Source organism: Panthera onca, chromosome D4 (assembly GCF_046562875.1).
Source record: "Panthera onca isolate mPanOnc1 chromosome D4, mPanOnc1 haplotype 2, whole genome shotgun sequence".
Taxonomy (NCBI): Eukaryota; Metazoa; Chordata; class Mammalia; order Carnivora; family Felidae; genus Panthera; species Panthera onca.
This window is the reverse complement of record NC_138351.1, coordinates 92,343,301-92,358,759: the sequence shown is the minus strand read 5'-3', so window position 1 is coordinate 92,358,759 and position 15,459 is coordinate 92,343,301. Positions and strand designations below refer to the sequence as shown.

At 65.7% G+C, this 15,459-nt stretch overlaps 1 protein-coding gene across 4 annotated transcripts in view; it reads right to left on the bottom strand.

The window, feature by feature from the left end:
- BRD3 (bromodomain containing 3) overlaps positions 1-15,459 on the bottom strand; it is a 68,273-nt gene that overhangs the window by 12,554 nt on the left and 40,260 nt on the right. For 2 of the 4 annotated variants that reach the window (XM_078436279.2, XM_078436277.2), the window contains exons 2-7: positions 8,707-9,031; positions 7,874-8,011; positions 7,058-7,205; positions 6,021-6,235; positions 3,762-4,133; positions 753-881 (exon numbers count right to left, since the gene is read on the bottom strand). In XM_078436279.2, the coding sequence (XP_078292405.1) occupies positions 753-881; positions 3,762-4,133; positions 6,021-6,235; positions 7,058-7,205; positions 7,874-8,011; positions 8,707-8,919 (1,215 nt within the window). In that variant the 5' untranslated portion in view covers positions 8,920-9,031. Of the gene's footprint in view, positions 1-752; positions 882-3,761; positions 4,134-6,020; positions 6,236-7,057; positions 7,206-7,873; positions 8,012-8,706; positions 9,032-9,391; positions 9,521-15,459 lie in introns of those variants that run through there. The other 2 variants (XM_078436278.2, XM_078436280.2) reach the window with 2 other exon arrangements.

Here is a 15,459-nt window from a genome sequence, read left to right as displayed (position 1 = left end):
GTCTCGGGTGGTCAAGGGTTCTGAGCAAGACAAACGAAAAAAAGCGTTCTAAGCAAAAGACTAGGAACATCTCACGCGACAAACATACTGCGTCCTGGAGACACGGAATGCTGGAAGAGAGAGAGTAGAGGTCCACGATTTTTACTCTTCCCTCCAAAACACTGTTCCAATCACACGACATTTAAAATTCCGCTGCTATTAACTATAACAGCAACAGCGCCCATCACCAAGGGAGCGTACCGGCCCCCGCAGAAACATGTGCGCAGCACCCAGACTTTGGCCAAAAATCCCACGCATGCACGTGCACACACACACACGTCTGTGTGTGCGAGGCGTGAGAGCACAGGTACACAGTCCCCGCACCAAAGGTCAGGCTCGCCTTCCCTAAGGTTCCCACACCTCGTCCCACAAACCGCTTTCGGCGTCAGAAAAGGCCACGCCAACAGCCATCGCATACAACCTCCGGCAGCCTCGCGGCGAGGCCCCCCCCACACCCCCAGGCACGGAGCCGAGAGCAGGAGAGCTGCAGGAGAATGGACACCCCCTCATCCTCCCCGGCCCAGCTGGAGCACACGCCCGTCCCGGAGGGCGTGCGCCCGCGGCTCGCCTGTCCGCCCCCGGGGAGAAACGTGTCCCGCGGCATTCCTGGCCAGATGTCCCCTGCGATGCCCATGTCCTTCCCGAGTGCCCACCCTGGGCTGGGTCCCACCTGTGCCCAGAAGGCCCCTCTGCCCGGGAGCGCCTCAGGTTACCTGGAGCTTCCTGGCCATGGCCACCACCTCGTGGTCCGGGGGGTTGTATTTGTAGCAATTGGAGAACATTAACCGGATGTCAGCTGCGAAACCCTGCGCGTCTGGGTACTCGCGGCTGTCCATCTTCTTCTGTAAGACACGAGCGACAGGGTGTGACGGGCGCCACCCCCCCGCCCAGCAACCCCACTCCCCGCCAGGCCCCGCCTGCATGGACCACTGCCAGCAGCAAGCCCAATAAATAGAGTGAGAGAGAGAGAGAGGGAGAGAGAGGGGGAGAGAGAGGGGGAGAGAGAGGGGGAGGGAGAGAGGGAGGAAGCAGGACTCGAGGGCTTGGGAGGGGGCTCTGGGACCCCCCGGAACAACACCCCAGAGAGGCCGCTGCCCTGGGTGGAAGGAAAGGAGGCATCCTGGCTCCTGCAGCCGCCACGTAAGCTCTCCTTGCCCTGGTTTCCACACATTGTGTGACATTATACACGGGGGGAGCTTCAGGGGGGACGAGGGGCTTCCGGTAAAGGTCACTGCCAACACTGGTCGGTGGGGGGGGGGGGGGGGTCTCCGCAGGTCATGGACTGAGACGTTCACTTCACCTCTCTGAGGACCCAGACGCCCCCCCACAAGCAGCACCGGACAGTCCTGGCCGACCCAGTGGAACAAGGTGGGGCCGGCAGGGGTGAGACGCAGGCAGGCTGTATGCCGAGCACAGAGGCACCACCACGGACAGGCACAAGCTGCCAGTCAGGGCGGATGGAGGGGAGACTCGGTGAGGGAGCGAGCTCCCTGGCTCTCCCGGGCCCAAGCAGAAATCACCAGTCAGCGACCTCCTGTCGGCGAGGGTTGCCCCTCTTCCCGGGGCGCTGAGCGCCACTGCAGCGCGACCCTGCAGGTTAGAGCCCAACCACCTGTCTCACTTGAGCCTAGACGAACAGAATCCCGGACTCTGGTGGGCTGAGTGCAGCCTGACTCCAGGACCCTCGGCCTCTCTAGCGCCCTGGATACATGCCCCGTCTCCCACCAGCTGCAGAGCTGCGGACAGCACCCAGGCTGCATGGCTCCAGCCCTCGGCACAGCCTCCCTACCACGGGAGGCCCGGCTACCGGGCACAAACGGGCACCCGAGACCCTCTTGACTTCTGTACGATTTTCAGGCTCTGGTGCTAACTTGACCGCTGGCCGCCTGGGCGGGGCTGAGGCAAAGACAGGCTAAACCTAAGTGCACTGGGGGCCCAAGGGGAGTCGGCCGCTGGCTGGGGCTCCTCGGGGGCTCCCGGATGATGGGTGTTTCTCAAGGGGAGCGCCAGAGCAAACCGCCCAGGTCCCCGCAAGACGCGGCCCCCTCCCCACAGCCTCAGCGCTTCCCACTCAGTCTCTCCCTGGCCGTGTGGCCTGGACGTGTGGCCTGGCCGTGTGGCTGCTCGCGTCGGGCCTCACGTGCCCCCCAAGGCTCTGGGGATTAACAAGGGCACCAGCGTCCCTGTTGTCAACAACGCCCTCATCTGGGTGACAGGAGCTCTGCCGGCGGAGCTCAAGGCTCGAAGAGTCAAAGGCCTGGATTCCGGGCCTGGCTCCGCCCACAACGCACCCACCCGTCCAGCCTCAGCTTCCCGGTCCCTAAACAGCAGGGGCGCGTGCAGACGGAAAGGCCCAGCCCCAGGACCCCCCGACCCAAGTCCCAGCCAGGTCACTGCATGGGGAGAACGAGACGGGCAGACGGCCCTGTCTGGGACTGAGGGGGCAGCCACCTGCCGTCAGCCTGGAGCCAGGACCCCACAGACCCTACGGAGGGAGGGAGCCTCCACGAGGCGAGCGCTCGGCCTCCGAGAACTGCACCTGGGAGCGCGTGTTCCCGCCGCCCCACGGTCAAGACTGGCTAGACAAGAGCCGGCCTCGGCCAAACACGAATCTGAAGCACGGTTAGCGATCTTCCCCGGGAAGGGAGGCAGCCACAGAGCTGGGATCTGCTCTCCACCGGCCTCTGCCTTGCTGGCACCTTTGCGTTCGTCCTGCATTTGTACTGACTCGTGCTGGTCACGAACCGTCCAAAGCCAAGGTTACCAGGCTCCCAGTGGGGGCAGGACCTAAGGTATCTGAGGAAGAGGCTTGGTCACTCGAATGCTTCACCAAGCGCCACCACCGAGGTGGGGGGGGGGGGGGTGGCGGACAGCCAGGTCTGTCCTGCCTGAAACCCACACGCGCCGGGGGGAGGAGGCTCCAGTAAGGAGACCCTGCCCGAGTCCGGCAACACTGGGAAACCAGGCAGAACGACGGAGACCAGCCGTTCCGGGGCCAGACCCTATCCGTGCAAAGGCGCCACCACTCCCCTTTGTGGGGTGGCTCTTGGGGCCACAAGGGCAGCTTGCAGAGGAGGTGGCCTACAGTCCCCCACTGCCAGGGGCGTTCCTCGGAACCTCGGGAACCAGCACCGGGCCGGCTCGGAGCGCTCTCTGAGGCCGGAGACGGGGGGAGGGGGGCAGGTGTGCTGGGGCCCGAGCCCGATCGGGACAGGGGGTCAGGAACCCCACCTGTGTGTGCTCAGGGAAGACCGCTGGGAGCTCATCCCAGCCCTGGGTCTGCTGCCCTTCGGCTGCGGCCGCCCCCCGGGCACTTTCTCTCCCCGGTCTCCGCTTGTAACACCGGCCTGGCCTGGCGCAACACCCGAGAAAGCCCCGGGCGGAGGCCCTGGCACGGGAACGGGGGGGGGGGGGGGGGGGGGGGCCGGGCTCTCGGTCTCAGCTCTGCCACCTGCCCCACTCCGAGGCCCCGGTCTGGCCAGTGAGGGCGTGGGTCGCCCGAAAGGGCCCCCTTGCTGAGGTCACGGAAACCGCAGACGGGCCGGCACGGGACGCGAGAAGGAGCGCGCAGACCCGGGTGCAAGCGGGACGAGGACCCCGAAGCTGCAGGCTCAGCGGGCAGAACGCGCCTCCCCCCTCCCCCCGCCCCCGGGCCCGCGGGCCCCCTGCGGCCAGCGGTCAACGCGCCAGCCCCGCCCTGAGCGGGCCCCGCGTCCACCTACCTTGACGGTGCTGAGGTCCATCGGGTGCTTGATGATGTCGTGGTAGTCGTGCAGCTCCAGGGCCTCGGCGTCCACCGGCTTGTAGAAGGGCCAGGCGTAGGCCGCGTGCTTCTTGGACAGCATCTCCTTGAGGATGCTGTCACAGTGCCGCAAGTGCTCCGACAGCTTGCCCTTCTTGCCCGCATGCTGGGGCACCTCGCCGTCCTCCAGGTCCTTCTTGGGCGGCTTGATGGGGCGGCCCCCGCTCTCTCGCCGCGCCACCACCTTGGCCTGCTTGGGGTCTGACAGCGGCGGGGGCGACTCGCTCCGGCTCGCGGTGATGGCCGACGTCGTGGGCGTCGTGGTGTCTGCTTTCCGCTTCACCCCCTTTTTCTGCGACAGCGACGACGCGACCGGTGAGCCCCGGGCACGAGGACGCGGGTGGCTGCGGCCGCGCTCCCAGGGCGCTATCGGCCAGGCACCGAGCAAAGCGACCGCGCGCACGCGCATGCACAGCCACACCCGTCCTCCCGCTGCCCCCCACCCCCGCGGCACACGGGACGCCGAGGCTCAGAGGGGCCACGTTTCAGGCCCAAGGTCACACAGCTGGTAGTGGTGAGGCTGGACTTAGAAACCGTCCCCCCGAGCCGCCCCTCCGAGGGCCCTGTCCGTTTGCCCCCCGGCCTCCGAGGCTCCGGTCACACCCCAGCAGCGTGAGGTGTCACGTGCGACTCAGCTGCATCTGTCTGACCTCGGGGGCCGTGCTGGCTCCAGAGGTCAGCATGACCAGGATGACCCCAGGACCGGGATCGTCCCCAAGCGGGACTCGGGCTAAGGGACAGCAGAGATGAACGGGATTCCCGGCTCTTAAAGGCCAGTGGGAAAGCCCCAGATCAGGGCCTCAAAGCTGGGGCTCCAGGGGCAGCCACGGTGGAGCAGGCCGAGGCCCGGAGGCAGGAAGAGCGGGGAGGGCAGGGTTGCAGCCGCGGGTCTCGGACCAAGGACTCCCAGGGGCTGATTGGGCAAGTTGGGACTTTCACCCCAAAGGCAGCGGGAGCCACAGAGAGCTCTTTTCCCCGAGGAGAGGGAATGTTAAAACGACCAACAGAGCCTTTTGCAGGCGTGTGCAGGGCACTCACACGGGCTGTGCCCGGTGAGGGAGAACCTGTTAAAGCCCGGGAGTCCTGGCACGTGCGCGTCTCTTCAGGCACCGGGCCCGGGGGCCCACAGGCATCACGGTGTGTGCTACAGCCAGGGCTCAGTGCGTCCCCGAGACCGGCTCGGCCAGCTCCCCGCCTCCCAGACAGGCAGAGGCACCCCTCGGAGCCGCAGCGCCCGGGCTGACGGCCTCACGGGGATCTGCTCTCTGGGGCGCCGCCACGGTCTCCGCCCCGGCCAAGCCACTGCCCCCCGGCTGGCAGGGGCACGAGCTGGCGGTCCACAGACACTCGTGGGCACCCACAGGACGCCAAGCGCGTGCCACAGAGGCCCGGCGGAGAGCTCATCTGGCCATGGCAAACAGGACACGCTCCAAAAACAGCCGGGCACTGTGCTCGGCAGCCTGGCCAGGCGCCGCCCGGGAAAGAGCAGGCGGTGAAGACCACGGGGGAGGGAAAGCAACGGAGGGGGCGTTTTACCTTGGGGGAGCCACTTAACCCCTCTGAGCGCCTGCTTCCTCATCTGTAAGATGGGGGAAATACTGTCTGCCCCAGAGGGCCGCTGTGAGGGGCAAACGGAAGACACACGTCAGCGTCCGGCACGCGGCCTGCCCCAGACCTCACGGGGAGCACCGGCTCTGAGCCCAGACCCGGCCAGGACGGTCCCCGCCACGGAAGTGCCAGCCACACCGGGGGGACAGATGGCGCCGGAGCTCACGCCAGCAGGGGCGGGTGCAAGGCCCCCCGTGACGCACCCGGGCCACTGCCCTAAATTCAAGCGTGAGCGGGGGAGCTGCGGGCCCCTCCACGCTCTCCCCACACCTTCCCACAGGACCCTTGCACGGTGAAGACCGAGCCTTCAGGGCCAGAGAAGCGGGGGGGGGGTTCAGCACAGCCTGCCCTCACCAGCTGTGTGACCTAAAGCCACCCGAGCCTCGGTCTCCCCGTCTGCATCAGGAGCACGGAGAGAACCAAAGTCACATGTACCCAACACCCGACAAGCAGTCGGTGCCCAGGGACAGGTGGCCGTGCACCCCCCCGGCCCGCCCCACACCTGCCCGAATCCAGGAACCCTGGCCTGGCCATCAGACAGCCGGCTGACCTCGTCCCCAGGGACGCTCACCTTGACGACGGGCGGTGTGGGAGGGACCACGGGGATGATGGGCGTCGAGGGAGGAGGTGGGGCGGCGGCCGGGGGGACGGGGACCGACGTGATGTTTGCAGTAATGGTTGGCACAGGGGTGGCGGCAATGACGGGCGTCTGGGAGACGGTGGGGGGGACGCTCTGAAAGGGGGCTGCTGGGGTGACAGAGGACACGGCCGCCACTTGCTGCGTACCTTGAAGGCAAGGAAAGCACGTTGAACACACCAGGCTCTACCTGCCAGCCAGCTTCTAGAAGCTTCTAGAAGCTTCCTGGACCATCCCCTCCAGCCAGAGCACTCCGGCGCCAGGGAGCCCCTCCCCCTGAGGCCCCGGCCCTGAACCTTGGCTGCCTCCACGGAACACACCTCCCCAGGCTCTCCCTCTGGCTAGAGACTAAAATCTCAACGAGGAAGCTGGACAAGGGGCAGCCTGGGAGGAAGGGCCGGGCGTGGGACCGCGAAACCGGAGGTTAACTCAGACTCCACCTCTAACTAGCTGAGAGACCCAGGCGGAGCTCCTTAACCACCCACGGTCCCATCGGCAAAGTGTGATGGGCGGCGGTGTGGGGGACCCACTGCGGCCTCCCCCGTCGGCCTCTCCATCAGGGCGCACCTCGGTTCCGGGTTCCGGGTTCCGGCCAGGTAAGACCCCCCAGGGCTCCCAGTGCTAATCCCCACTGCCCTCTCGACAAGGCACACAGCCCCTCTCCTGTCACAGAGAACGCAACACGTGCCAGAGAGGCAAAGTCCTGGGGGGGACACAAGGACCTCCTGTCCAGACTGCTGGAAGATTTGGTCTCAGAGGATGGGGACATGGCAAGACCACAGTCTCCCCACAACAGCAGGCTCGAAGGCAGACAGTAACAGGCCACCAAGGGCCGGCGGGACCTCAGACAGCCCCGACTCGACAGACAGGGAAACTGAGCTCAGAGGGGCCGAGGGACCCGCACGAGAAATGCTGTTGTCAGTCCCCGGGGGGTGTCAGGATAAAAGGACCGTGCCCGTCCGCCCCTTTACCTGCACTCTGGGTTCCGCCAGCCGGCTTCCGGCCTTTGCCCTTCGGAGCAGGGGGTAATAATTCAACTTCCTCCTGGGGCATCTGGGCCACTTTCTGCAGAAAAATTTTCTCTAAGGCTTGGGCCATTAGCACTATGTCATCTGTGGGCTGAAGACACAGGGGGAGCCAAGGTCACTTGTCGGGAAAGGAACCACGCGTTCACCAAAGACATCGCTGGTTGTAGCTCAAGAAAACACTGACTCGAGACTCTGTTAGGAGATTTGCTAGGGCGGGGGGCGGGGGGCGGGAGGCGGGAGGAGGCCAAAGGGGCGCATCCCGCTGTGGAGACAGGAAGGGTAACAACCACCCTTCAGCCCATCACGTGGAGGAAACACAACCTTCTACCCGCTCCCACTCAATTCGTCTCTGCTTTATCACGTCGCTCTTGAAAACGGCGAAACCCCCACGAATGTAGGGTCCCAGGGACCTTCCCTAATCTACTCTTCCCGCTGGAAACCACTGCGTGGACACGTTCCCTCCCCGTGCAGAGTCCTCGCCGTCTCGGGCGGCTGCACACACGCGAGCCCGCCACCTCTACGGGAGGGGTGTCTAGGTCCGAGGGCGCGGACGGCTTGAAGCATTTGGTTCCCTAAACTCCTTCTGAAAAGGCTGTTCCCACCTTTCCCTCCCCTCCCCCTGGCGGGCGGGGGGGGGGGGGGGGGGTTGGTGCGGGCAGCGTGTGGGACCCTGAGTGGGGACGGTGGCCAGAAGGGCGGAGGGCCAGGGGCTGACGCGCCCGGCCCCGAGGGCCCTCCCGCGGCCACGGGTGCCCTTACCTTGTTGTAAATGTAACAGTTTGTGAACATGGTGTTGAAGTCCTGCATACACTCGCTCGCGCTCCAGTAATAGCTGTTTTCTAGTCTCTTCTTGATAGTCCCCATGTCCATCGGGTTCTTTATTATCTTATGATAATCCTAGGAAAGAGGTTTTCAGAGGCGTCGTGAGCACCGGCCGCGTGGTCATTTCTGCTGTTCCCGAGGACAGTGACTGCACGCCGCGCAGCCTCTCCAGGTCAAAGGCGGGATGTGGGGCGAGCGCCCGGCCAGCCGCAAACCCCTCCACGCCTCTCGCCCGACGGCTTCTGCCTGCGTGGGAGGGTCTCAGAGACGCACGCGACTATGCAGCCGGAGCAGGCCCCAGAGCTGATCGGCACTCTAGAGACGGGGCCAAGCCCCCTCCCGGATTCCAAACCGAGGGTCCGCCGGAGGCCGGGGCCGAGCCGGGCCCAGAACCCAGGCCACCAACTCCTGGCCCCGGGCTTCGCCTTCAAACGCTCAGGGTTTCTCTACTTGGGTCCAGATGAGCAACCCGTCGGATGGATGGCCCGCGCCGGGAACGTGACCCCAAGGGGCGGGTGCAGCGCTCTCCAGGAGGGTCCACGGGACAGGAGGAAGACGGGTGAGTCCTGGCTCCTGCTCCCGCCCTCTCCGGCCCGTAGGGCTCAGGTCTCCCTACACTCGGGGACACGGCCCTCCCACTCCCACCACCGCTCCTCGGTCACCAAGGGCCACGGGCTGTGCCTGGCTTACCGGCACCACCGCTGCCTCGGCCCGAGGGGCGGTCCGTCCAGGAACGGGGCCGCGGGGGGCAGGGACGAGCGGGTACTCACAGGCAGGTTGAGCTTGATGGCGTCCACGGGCTGGTAGAAGGGCCAGGCGAACTGGTGCTTCCAGAGCGTCTTCACCACCACATTCTGCATGTACTGTAGCTGGTTGGTCTTGCGGCCCGGCTTGGTGGGGTTGGAGACCTCCGGCGGGGGCGGGTTCACAGGGCCCGGGGCCGCCGGGATCCCCGTGGGGGCGACCGTCGCGGTGGTGGACATCCTCCGCTGCTCGCTCACTGGCCGTCACAGCAGCGGCTCGGGGACGCCCTGGCTTCCACTGTGCTCCTTTCGGAGGCCTGACGTCCCATTTCTGGGCCCAGCTGGGCAGCACCTACGGGGGAGGAGGTACAGCAGAGACGGGCCGGTCACCCAGGCCCCACCGCCTCTCCCAGCCCCACGGGCTCCCGCGTGGTCGCAGTGAGGCCAATTCATCTTGCTCACGACAGTCGCCCTGGTCAAACCAGCCCTCCCCTGTCACCCAACCGCTCTAACTACGGCTCTCAGGCTGGGGCAGGGAGGTAACCGAACACGGGCCACCTGGCCACGCGGGCAACGCAAGGGCGGGAAGGCGGCCGTCCGGGCACACGGCAGCGGTGGGAGGCGGTGGCCCCGGACGCGGCCACTCCTGGCCCACTGCCCACCAACTGCCTGCCTGCTGGGGGCTGACTCTGACTGTTCTTGGCCGTGGCACCTTTGGGGGAAGGATTCACACGTAGACAGGGCTACAGCATCGACCCCGCAGAGCCGAGCCGGGCAGGCAGGACGTGTGCGGAACCACGCGCGGCGTGTGGAGCTGGGCCCCCGGGGCAGCGAGGTTCTGATGTAACCACGAGAACGGGTGCTGGTTTGTGATGGCGGGCGGGGGTATGACACGCCCGGCCCCGGGCCAATCGGGAGGGCAGGGGAGGGCACGCCCCACCCTCCTCTCTCAGGAAATGAGGGGCTGCTGTGGACCTCCCTCCCCCCACCCCCCGCCAACTTTCAGGGATGCCCTCCAAGCTCACGGCTGGAATCCAAGATGATTAACTACACCCCAGAACACACAGGCCGGCCCTGACATCGAAGCCCCAACACATCCCGGGGGGCAGCCGGAGGCCCCGCTTTTACTCGCGAGGGGACTGTTTACTTTACGAGTGGACTGTTGACCACCTGTGGAACGAGAGCACCGGGCCACATTTCTGAGCCCTGCTACACTCCAGGTTTCTGTGTGTCCCAGTCCGCGTCACAATATCCAGACGGGTCGGGGCGGGGTAGCAGTGCCCTCTGCGTGAGGGGCCGGGGGGGGGGGGGGGGGGGGCACCGGGGGACGTCACCGGGACGGCACATGTCGGTGACCGCGATCAGCCACCCTGCCCACAACTTGCAAAAGCGGATGGCTAAGACCTGGGGAGTTCTGTGAGCTGGTTAGCACCCTGTGGGTAGCTGGCCGCCTGCCACGTGGGCGTGTTCACGCCAAAGTAACGGGCACCTACTACAAACCACTGCGAACAGCGCGAAGGGGGTTCAGACAGGCAGCAGGGGCAGCTCTGACGCACCAAGCAGACCTGCGGTGCGCATTCGAGGGACACCCTGGAACCACCACCACCACGAGGTGCCGCGCCCAGCACCCTGGGGAGCCCACAGCCCCACCCCCCCTTCCACGCACTTCCGCGGTGAGCTGGCGCCTCTCCTGCTCCTCCGGGTCGCCAAGCCCGGGCAGCAGCACGGTCGGCATGGTGTCCTCGGCCCCCACCAGCGGCTCAGCGGGGAGGGTGGCCGTGCCAGCTCGTGCTAATGGCTACGAGGGTGGGTCTTGACCACCAGAAAGGTGTGGGAGCCGGGCGCAAACCTGGGTCGTGCTCACACCCCGCGGCCCCACCCTCACTCCTGGCAGGCCAGCCCACGCTTGGCCTGAGCACCACTGCCACCTGCTGGGATCCCTGTGAACCCCCTGCCGCCAGCCCTCCCCGCCAGCCCTCCCCGCGCATCACATCTGGCAGGGGGGTGGGCCCAGGAAGCCAGGGAACAAGCAGGATGCAGCCAGGGGCTAAAACACGGTCTGGGGGCCTGGGGGGACACGGGCCAACCCCCCGCCCCAAGCAGGAGGACAGACGGGCACTGCTCACTGCAGGGACACGCTCAGGAGGCCACCAGGACTGGAGAAATGCCCCAAGGCCTCCCTCCCTCCCTCCCTCCTCCGACCACTGCTGCTCCAAACCCGTGGCTGAGCAGGGAGCCAGCGCCGGCCACAAACACTGGAACGCGTCCCCAACCCTGCCTTCAGGGGAGTGCCCAGGGGCAGACCAGCAGCCGCCGCGACCTGGGGCCCAGACGGTGAAGGTCAGCGGTCACTACGGGCCACAGGAGGCCTTCCACGGTGGCCCGAGGTGAAGCCCGCCTCCAGCTCCGCTCAGGGGCCCGGTGAGACGTGCAGGAGGGGCCCAGCACCGTCCAGCCCACGATGCCCCACGATCTGTGGGGACTGTGCACGGCGATGGGCCCTCCCCCTTCCTGCAAACACTCTACTGAACCCGGGCGGGGACACCCCCCCACCAGACCCCTGCAAATACCTGAGGGTGACAGCACCCAGCCCTCGGCCTCTCACGCCTCCCGGGAGCCAGTCCTCCTTCCCTGGCAGCCCAGGCACCAGCTCAACGGGGAGGAAGGAAGGGCAGCCAGAGCAGAAGGGGCTGGGGACCCCCCACAAGCCCTTCCAGCCCAGGTGCCAGGACCCACCTCTCCAGAGGAGGCTGGACCGGCAAGGGGACAGCCAGAGAACTTGGGCCACACACCTCCAATACCTGATGCCTGGGAGGCGCCCGTGGAGGGAGGGGGACTCAGGGAGAGAGGCCCCTGGTCCCGGTCATAAAACCGCACAGGCACCTGGTGTCATCCCCTCCGCCGTGGCGGGCAGCATCGAATGGCCGCAGCCCTGCAGGCGCACGCACACCGTCACCCCTCGAGATGGAGCCGAGGCCTGGGCGTCGGTCACCTCTGCTCAAAGCGCAGGTGGACAGCGGGTCCAGGACGAGCAGGGCCGCACCGAAAGCCTGGCCTTGCCTTTCCCCCTGGACACTTCTCCGGGCCAGGCGGTGGCCTCACAGACGCTGACGAGGACGAAGGAGAGCCACAGGCCACCGTGGGAACCCCCACCGGGAGGCGGATGATGGGCAAGGACCTGCACACCAGCCCGCGAGGACGGGGGCTCTCACCCTCTGCTTGGGTTTCTGAACAGGTAGGTTGTGTTTAAAACCCGTTTCTTTTGCAAAAGGAAGAGCATAAAGGAATTTCTATTTCGAAACACCGCTCGAGCACCAGCCAACCCCAGTCCTGCACTCGGTTCACGGCCAAGCGTTCGGAGCGCCCGTTTCTCCTCCGAGGCCTGGGGCCGCGGACTTGGGGTCAGGGGAAGGGCTGAGCAGCCCAGCAAGCTCCCGGGAGGGGAAACCCCAGGGCCACCTTGACCCCAAAGTACAGGGTGGCACCCAGCAGCGTGGCCAGCCCCTGGGGTCCCACCGGCCACACCCAGGCTACCCGGACCCAGCCCACCCCTCAGGGCAAAGCACAGGCACAAGACCCAGAGCATCGTTCCTGCCACTCGGCCCAGAGGCACACGGAGCCGGCACACTACCCATCAGCCTCCCTGGGTGGGATCAGGGCTGCGTTCTGAGACCAGGAAGCAAATGACGCTTCCAGAAAGAAATTAAAACTTGGGGTGCCTCGGTGGCTCAGTCGGTTAGGCGTCCGACTTCGGCTCAGGCCATGATCTCACGGTTTGTGAGTTCGAGCCCCACGTCGGGCTCTGTGCCGACAGCTTGGAGCCTGGAGCTGCTTCGGATCCTGTGTCTCCCTCTCTCTGACCCTCCCCCACTCACACTCAGGTCTCTCTCTCTCTCTCCAAAGTAAATAAAACATTTAAAAAAAAAACAAAAAACAAAAAAAACTTACACAGACCACTAGCCGACCCCCTCACAGGGTTCAGCCACGAACTAAAAATCTGTAATGGAAAAGCGCAAAATGACAGGGAGGTCTAACGTGCTGTGAAGGTCGGCTGCCGTGGAATCCCGCAACAACAGCTCCCAGGGTGGCCACCGGTCCCCGGACGCCCACAGTGCCCCGAGCAGCCTCTCCCTGGGACGTGTCCAGGAGCAGGGCCGACCCCACCAGCCAGCACCCACCACCCTCAGGCCCAGCCCTCACGGCTGCCCCCCCCCCACCCCGGGCGAGCAGAGAAAACACAGAGCGACACGCGGAGCGGTCGGCCGCGGCCACGAGCCCCTTCCCTCTGCTGGTGCCGAGACGCGCGTGTGACCTATGAGGTCAGTGACCGTGCAGGCTCACAGATGACAAGGCTGAGGCTCCCTGTCCTCGGCGTATTTCCTGAGCTGGGCGTTCGAGGGACAGGACCCAGGCAGCCGAAGAAGGTGACCGTCCTGCTGTCACCATACCGACATCAAGGGCACCAGGCCAGGGGGGCTGCCCAGAGGGCGGCAAGGAGCACCCGCCCGGGTCTCCACACCAGGGTTCAAAACTCGGCTCTCCTCGCTGGCCGACCTCCAGCATTGCCGTCGCCCTACCGAGCGCTCCCAACCCAGCCCCACGGACAGAAACACAGGCGGCATGGCTTCCCACCCACGAGGATATGGAGACCAGGGACATCCTGGGCAACGGCTAGGGAGCTGGGTGACTCTGGCATGTTGGGCTGGAAGAAAATTAGGTGCCCCGGTTCCCAAGTCACCCGGGGAGGGGGACTCAGCACAGCCAAGGGCCGGGGACCACAGCCACGAGTCTCTGTACGCCCATTACGGGATGCTGTGCGGACACACGGAGGTCACACGTGGGACAGACATTGAAAACATGTCCGCCTAAGGTAAACACAGCCTTGCACCTCACCTCCGTGTCCCGGCGGACCGGGACCGGCCCCTCAACGTCCTCCCAACCCCACACGTTATGACCATGAGCCACCCAGCCAGCCACGCACACAGAAGCATCACACGTGTCAGAGGAGCAGGGAGGCTCTTGCCGCACCCACTGCTCTCCCCCGGGCCTGCCCCTCCGGGTGGGCGCCAGCCCCTCTCTGCCCCAACACGCCTGAGCTCCCTGCGGGAACACGGGACACCCCAGCCCCGCCCCTTGGCCACGCCAGGCCCGGGAGAAACAGCGGGGCAGAAGCCCGCCCTGCTGCGCTGGCCGGGGACAGAAGACACAGAAAACTGCCGGCTCGGCTTGCTCCTGCGTCTACTGCTGGGGACCTCCGGCACCTCCTCGAGGGAGTCTCCAGTGGGGGCGCCCTGGGGCCCCCAAATCGAGGGGGAAACAAAGGCAGACTGGGGCACCAGAAGGGTCCAACCCCGTTGTAGCTGGGTGGATCCGCGTGACACGGAAGGCTGCCCGTCCCCGGGGTCAACTTGTACACCCACCTGGGACTCCCAGGTCGCACGGAAGGGGACCGGCCTGTGCTGCTCCATTGCACGCTCTTGGCAGTCACGGGTGGGCGAGGGCTGCTGGGAGGTGGCCCCGGACTCTGGCGCCTGAGCCAGGCTGCTAGAAATGCCTGCCGCAAAGTGAATCGAGGGGCGTTTCCTTCAGCACTCTGGTAATCTTTTGGATTCAGCGTTAGGACTTTGGGGGCAATAGAGGCATTGCGGCTTTCAGTCTTCTGGGGCTACTATCTTCCAGAGACAGGCGCTCAGAGTCTTATGAATGAAACGCGCCCAGAGCTTGCATCCCGATAGTGGGGGTGGAGCCTGAAAATGAGTGGGGGTCTGGAGACAGGACAAACCAGGAGAAGCTGGGCACCCTGGGGGCTATGGACTGCGCTGGAAGCTCCTACAGCACCAGAACAGGGTGAACCCCTTTTCCTTGGGTGTTCAGGACCCTGCACCCCCCCCCACCCCGCTCACAGCAGCTGTGAGATCTGGGGGACACGACCTTGCTCCCCACTCCCCCCCCCTCACCTGGCTAGGAAGAGGACCCCCATGCAGGTCCAAAGCGCGGGAAGTGTGGGTGCCAAAGAGACCCCAGCACCTTCAGACACGGGACATGTACAATCTGTAAGCTGCGAAGTCTGCCCTGCCCCCGCCCCAGCCGCTCCCAGGGGACAGGGTAAGGGTCTCATCTTCTGGGCTAAACAGGAAGAAAACGCATGGCGCCAATTCACCGGCATCAGGGCCCGCGGGCCTGCCAGCTGGCTGGAAACCGTTCTTCTAGAACGTGGGCCTGAAGGTTTGTAAGCACACATGACGTGGGAGCGATTAATTTCACGTTTAAGCCTCCCCGTAGACCAGCAGCCTCCGGCTCCCCACGCACCCGCTGGCAGCCGCTCTACCCCGGAAAGCTATTTATTGCACAGACGGCCCTCCCCGTCTGCACGGGCAGCCCTCCCGTTCACCGAGCGGGGACTCCACTCCGACACGGCCCTGCAGACGGCAGGCAAGTGGCACTCCTTCCAGGGACAGCCAGGAAGCCTCCGCCAAGTGCCCACTCTGCGCTAAGCACCGCCAGGCAGGGAGGGAGCCCGGTTCCTCGGAGGGGGAGGACGGAGGCACAGGGCACCTGCCCCACTTCCCAGAGGATGCCCGCCAGGGCAGGAAGGCAGCACGTGCAAAGCGGGTGAAGGTCAAAGTGGAGACAGGCCGCCTTCAACTCTGGAGGATCTGAAACTGCCCAGAGCGGAAACTCAGATAAACCACAAAAACCCTCAAACACAAGTGAAAGCCAGAGATCCGGAGTCCCCAAAGTGGGCAGGTGGCAGGGGAGGGGAGGGGGCAGACTGGCCAC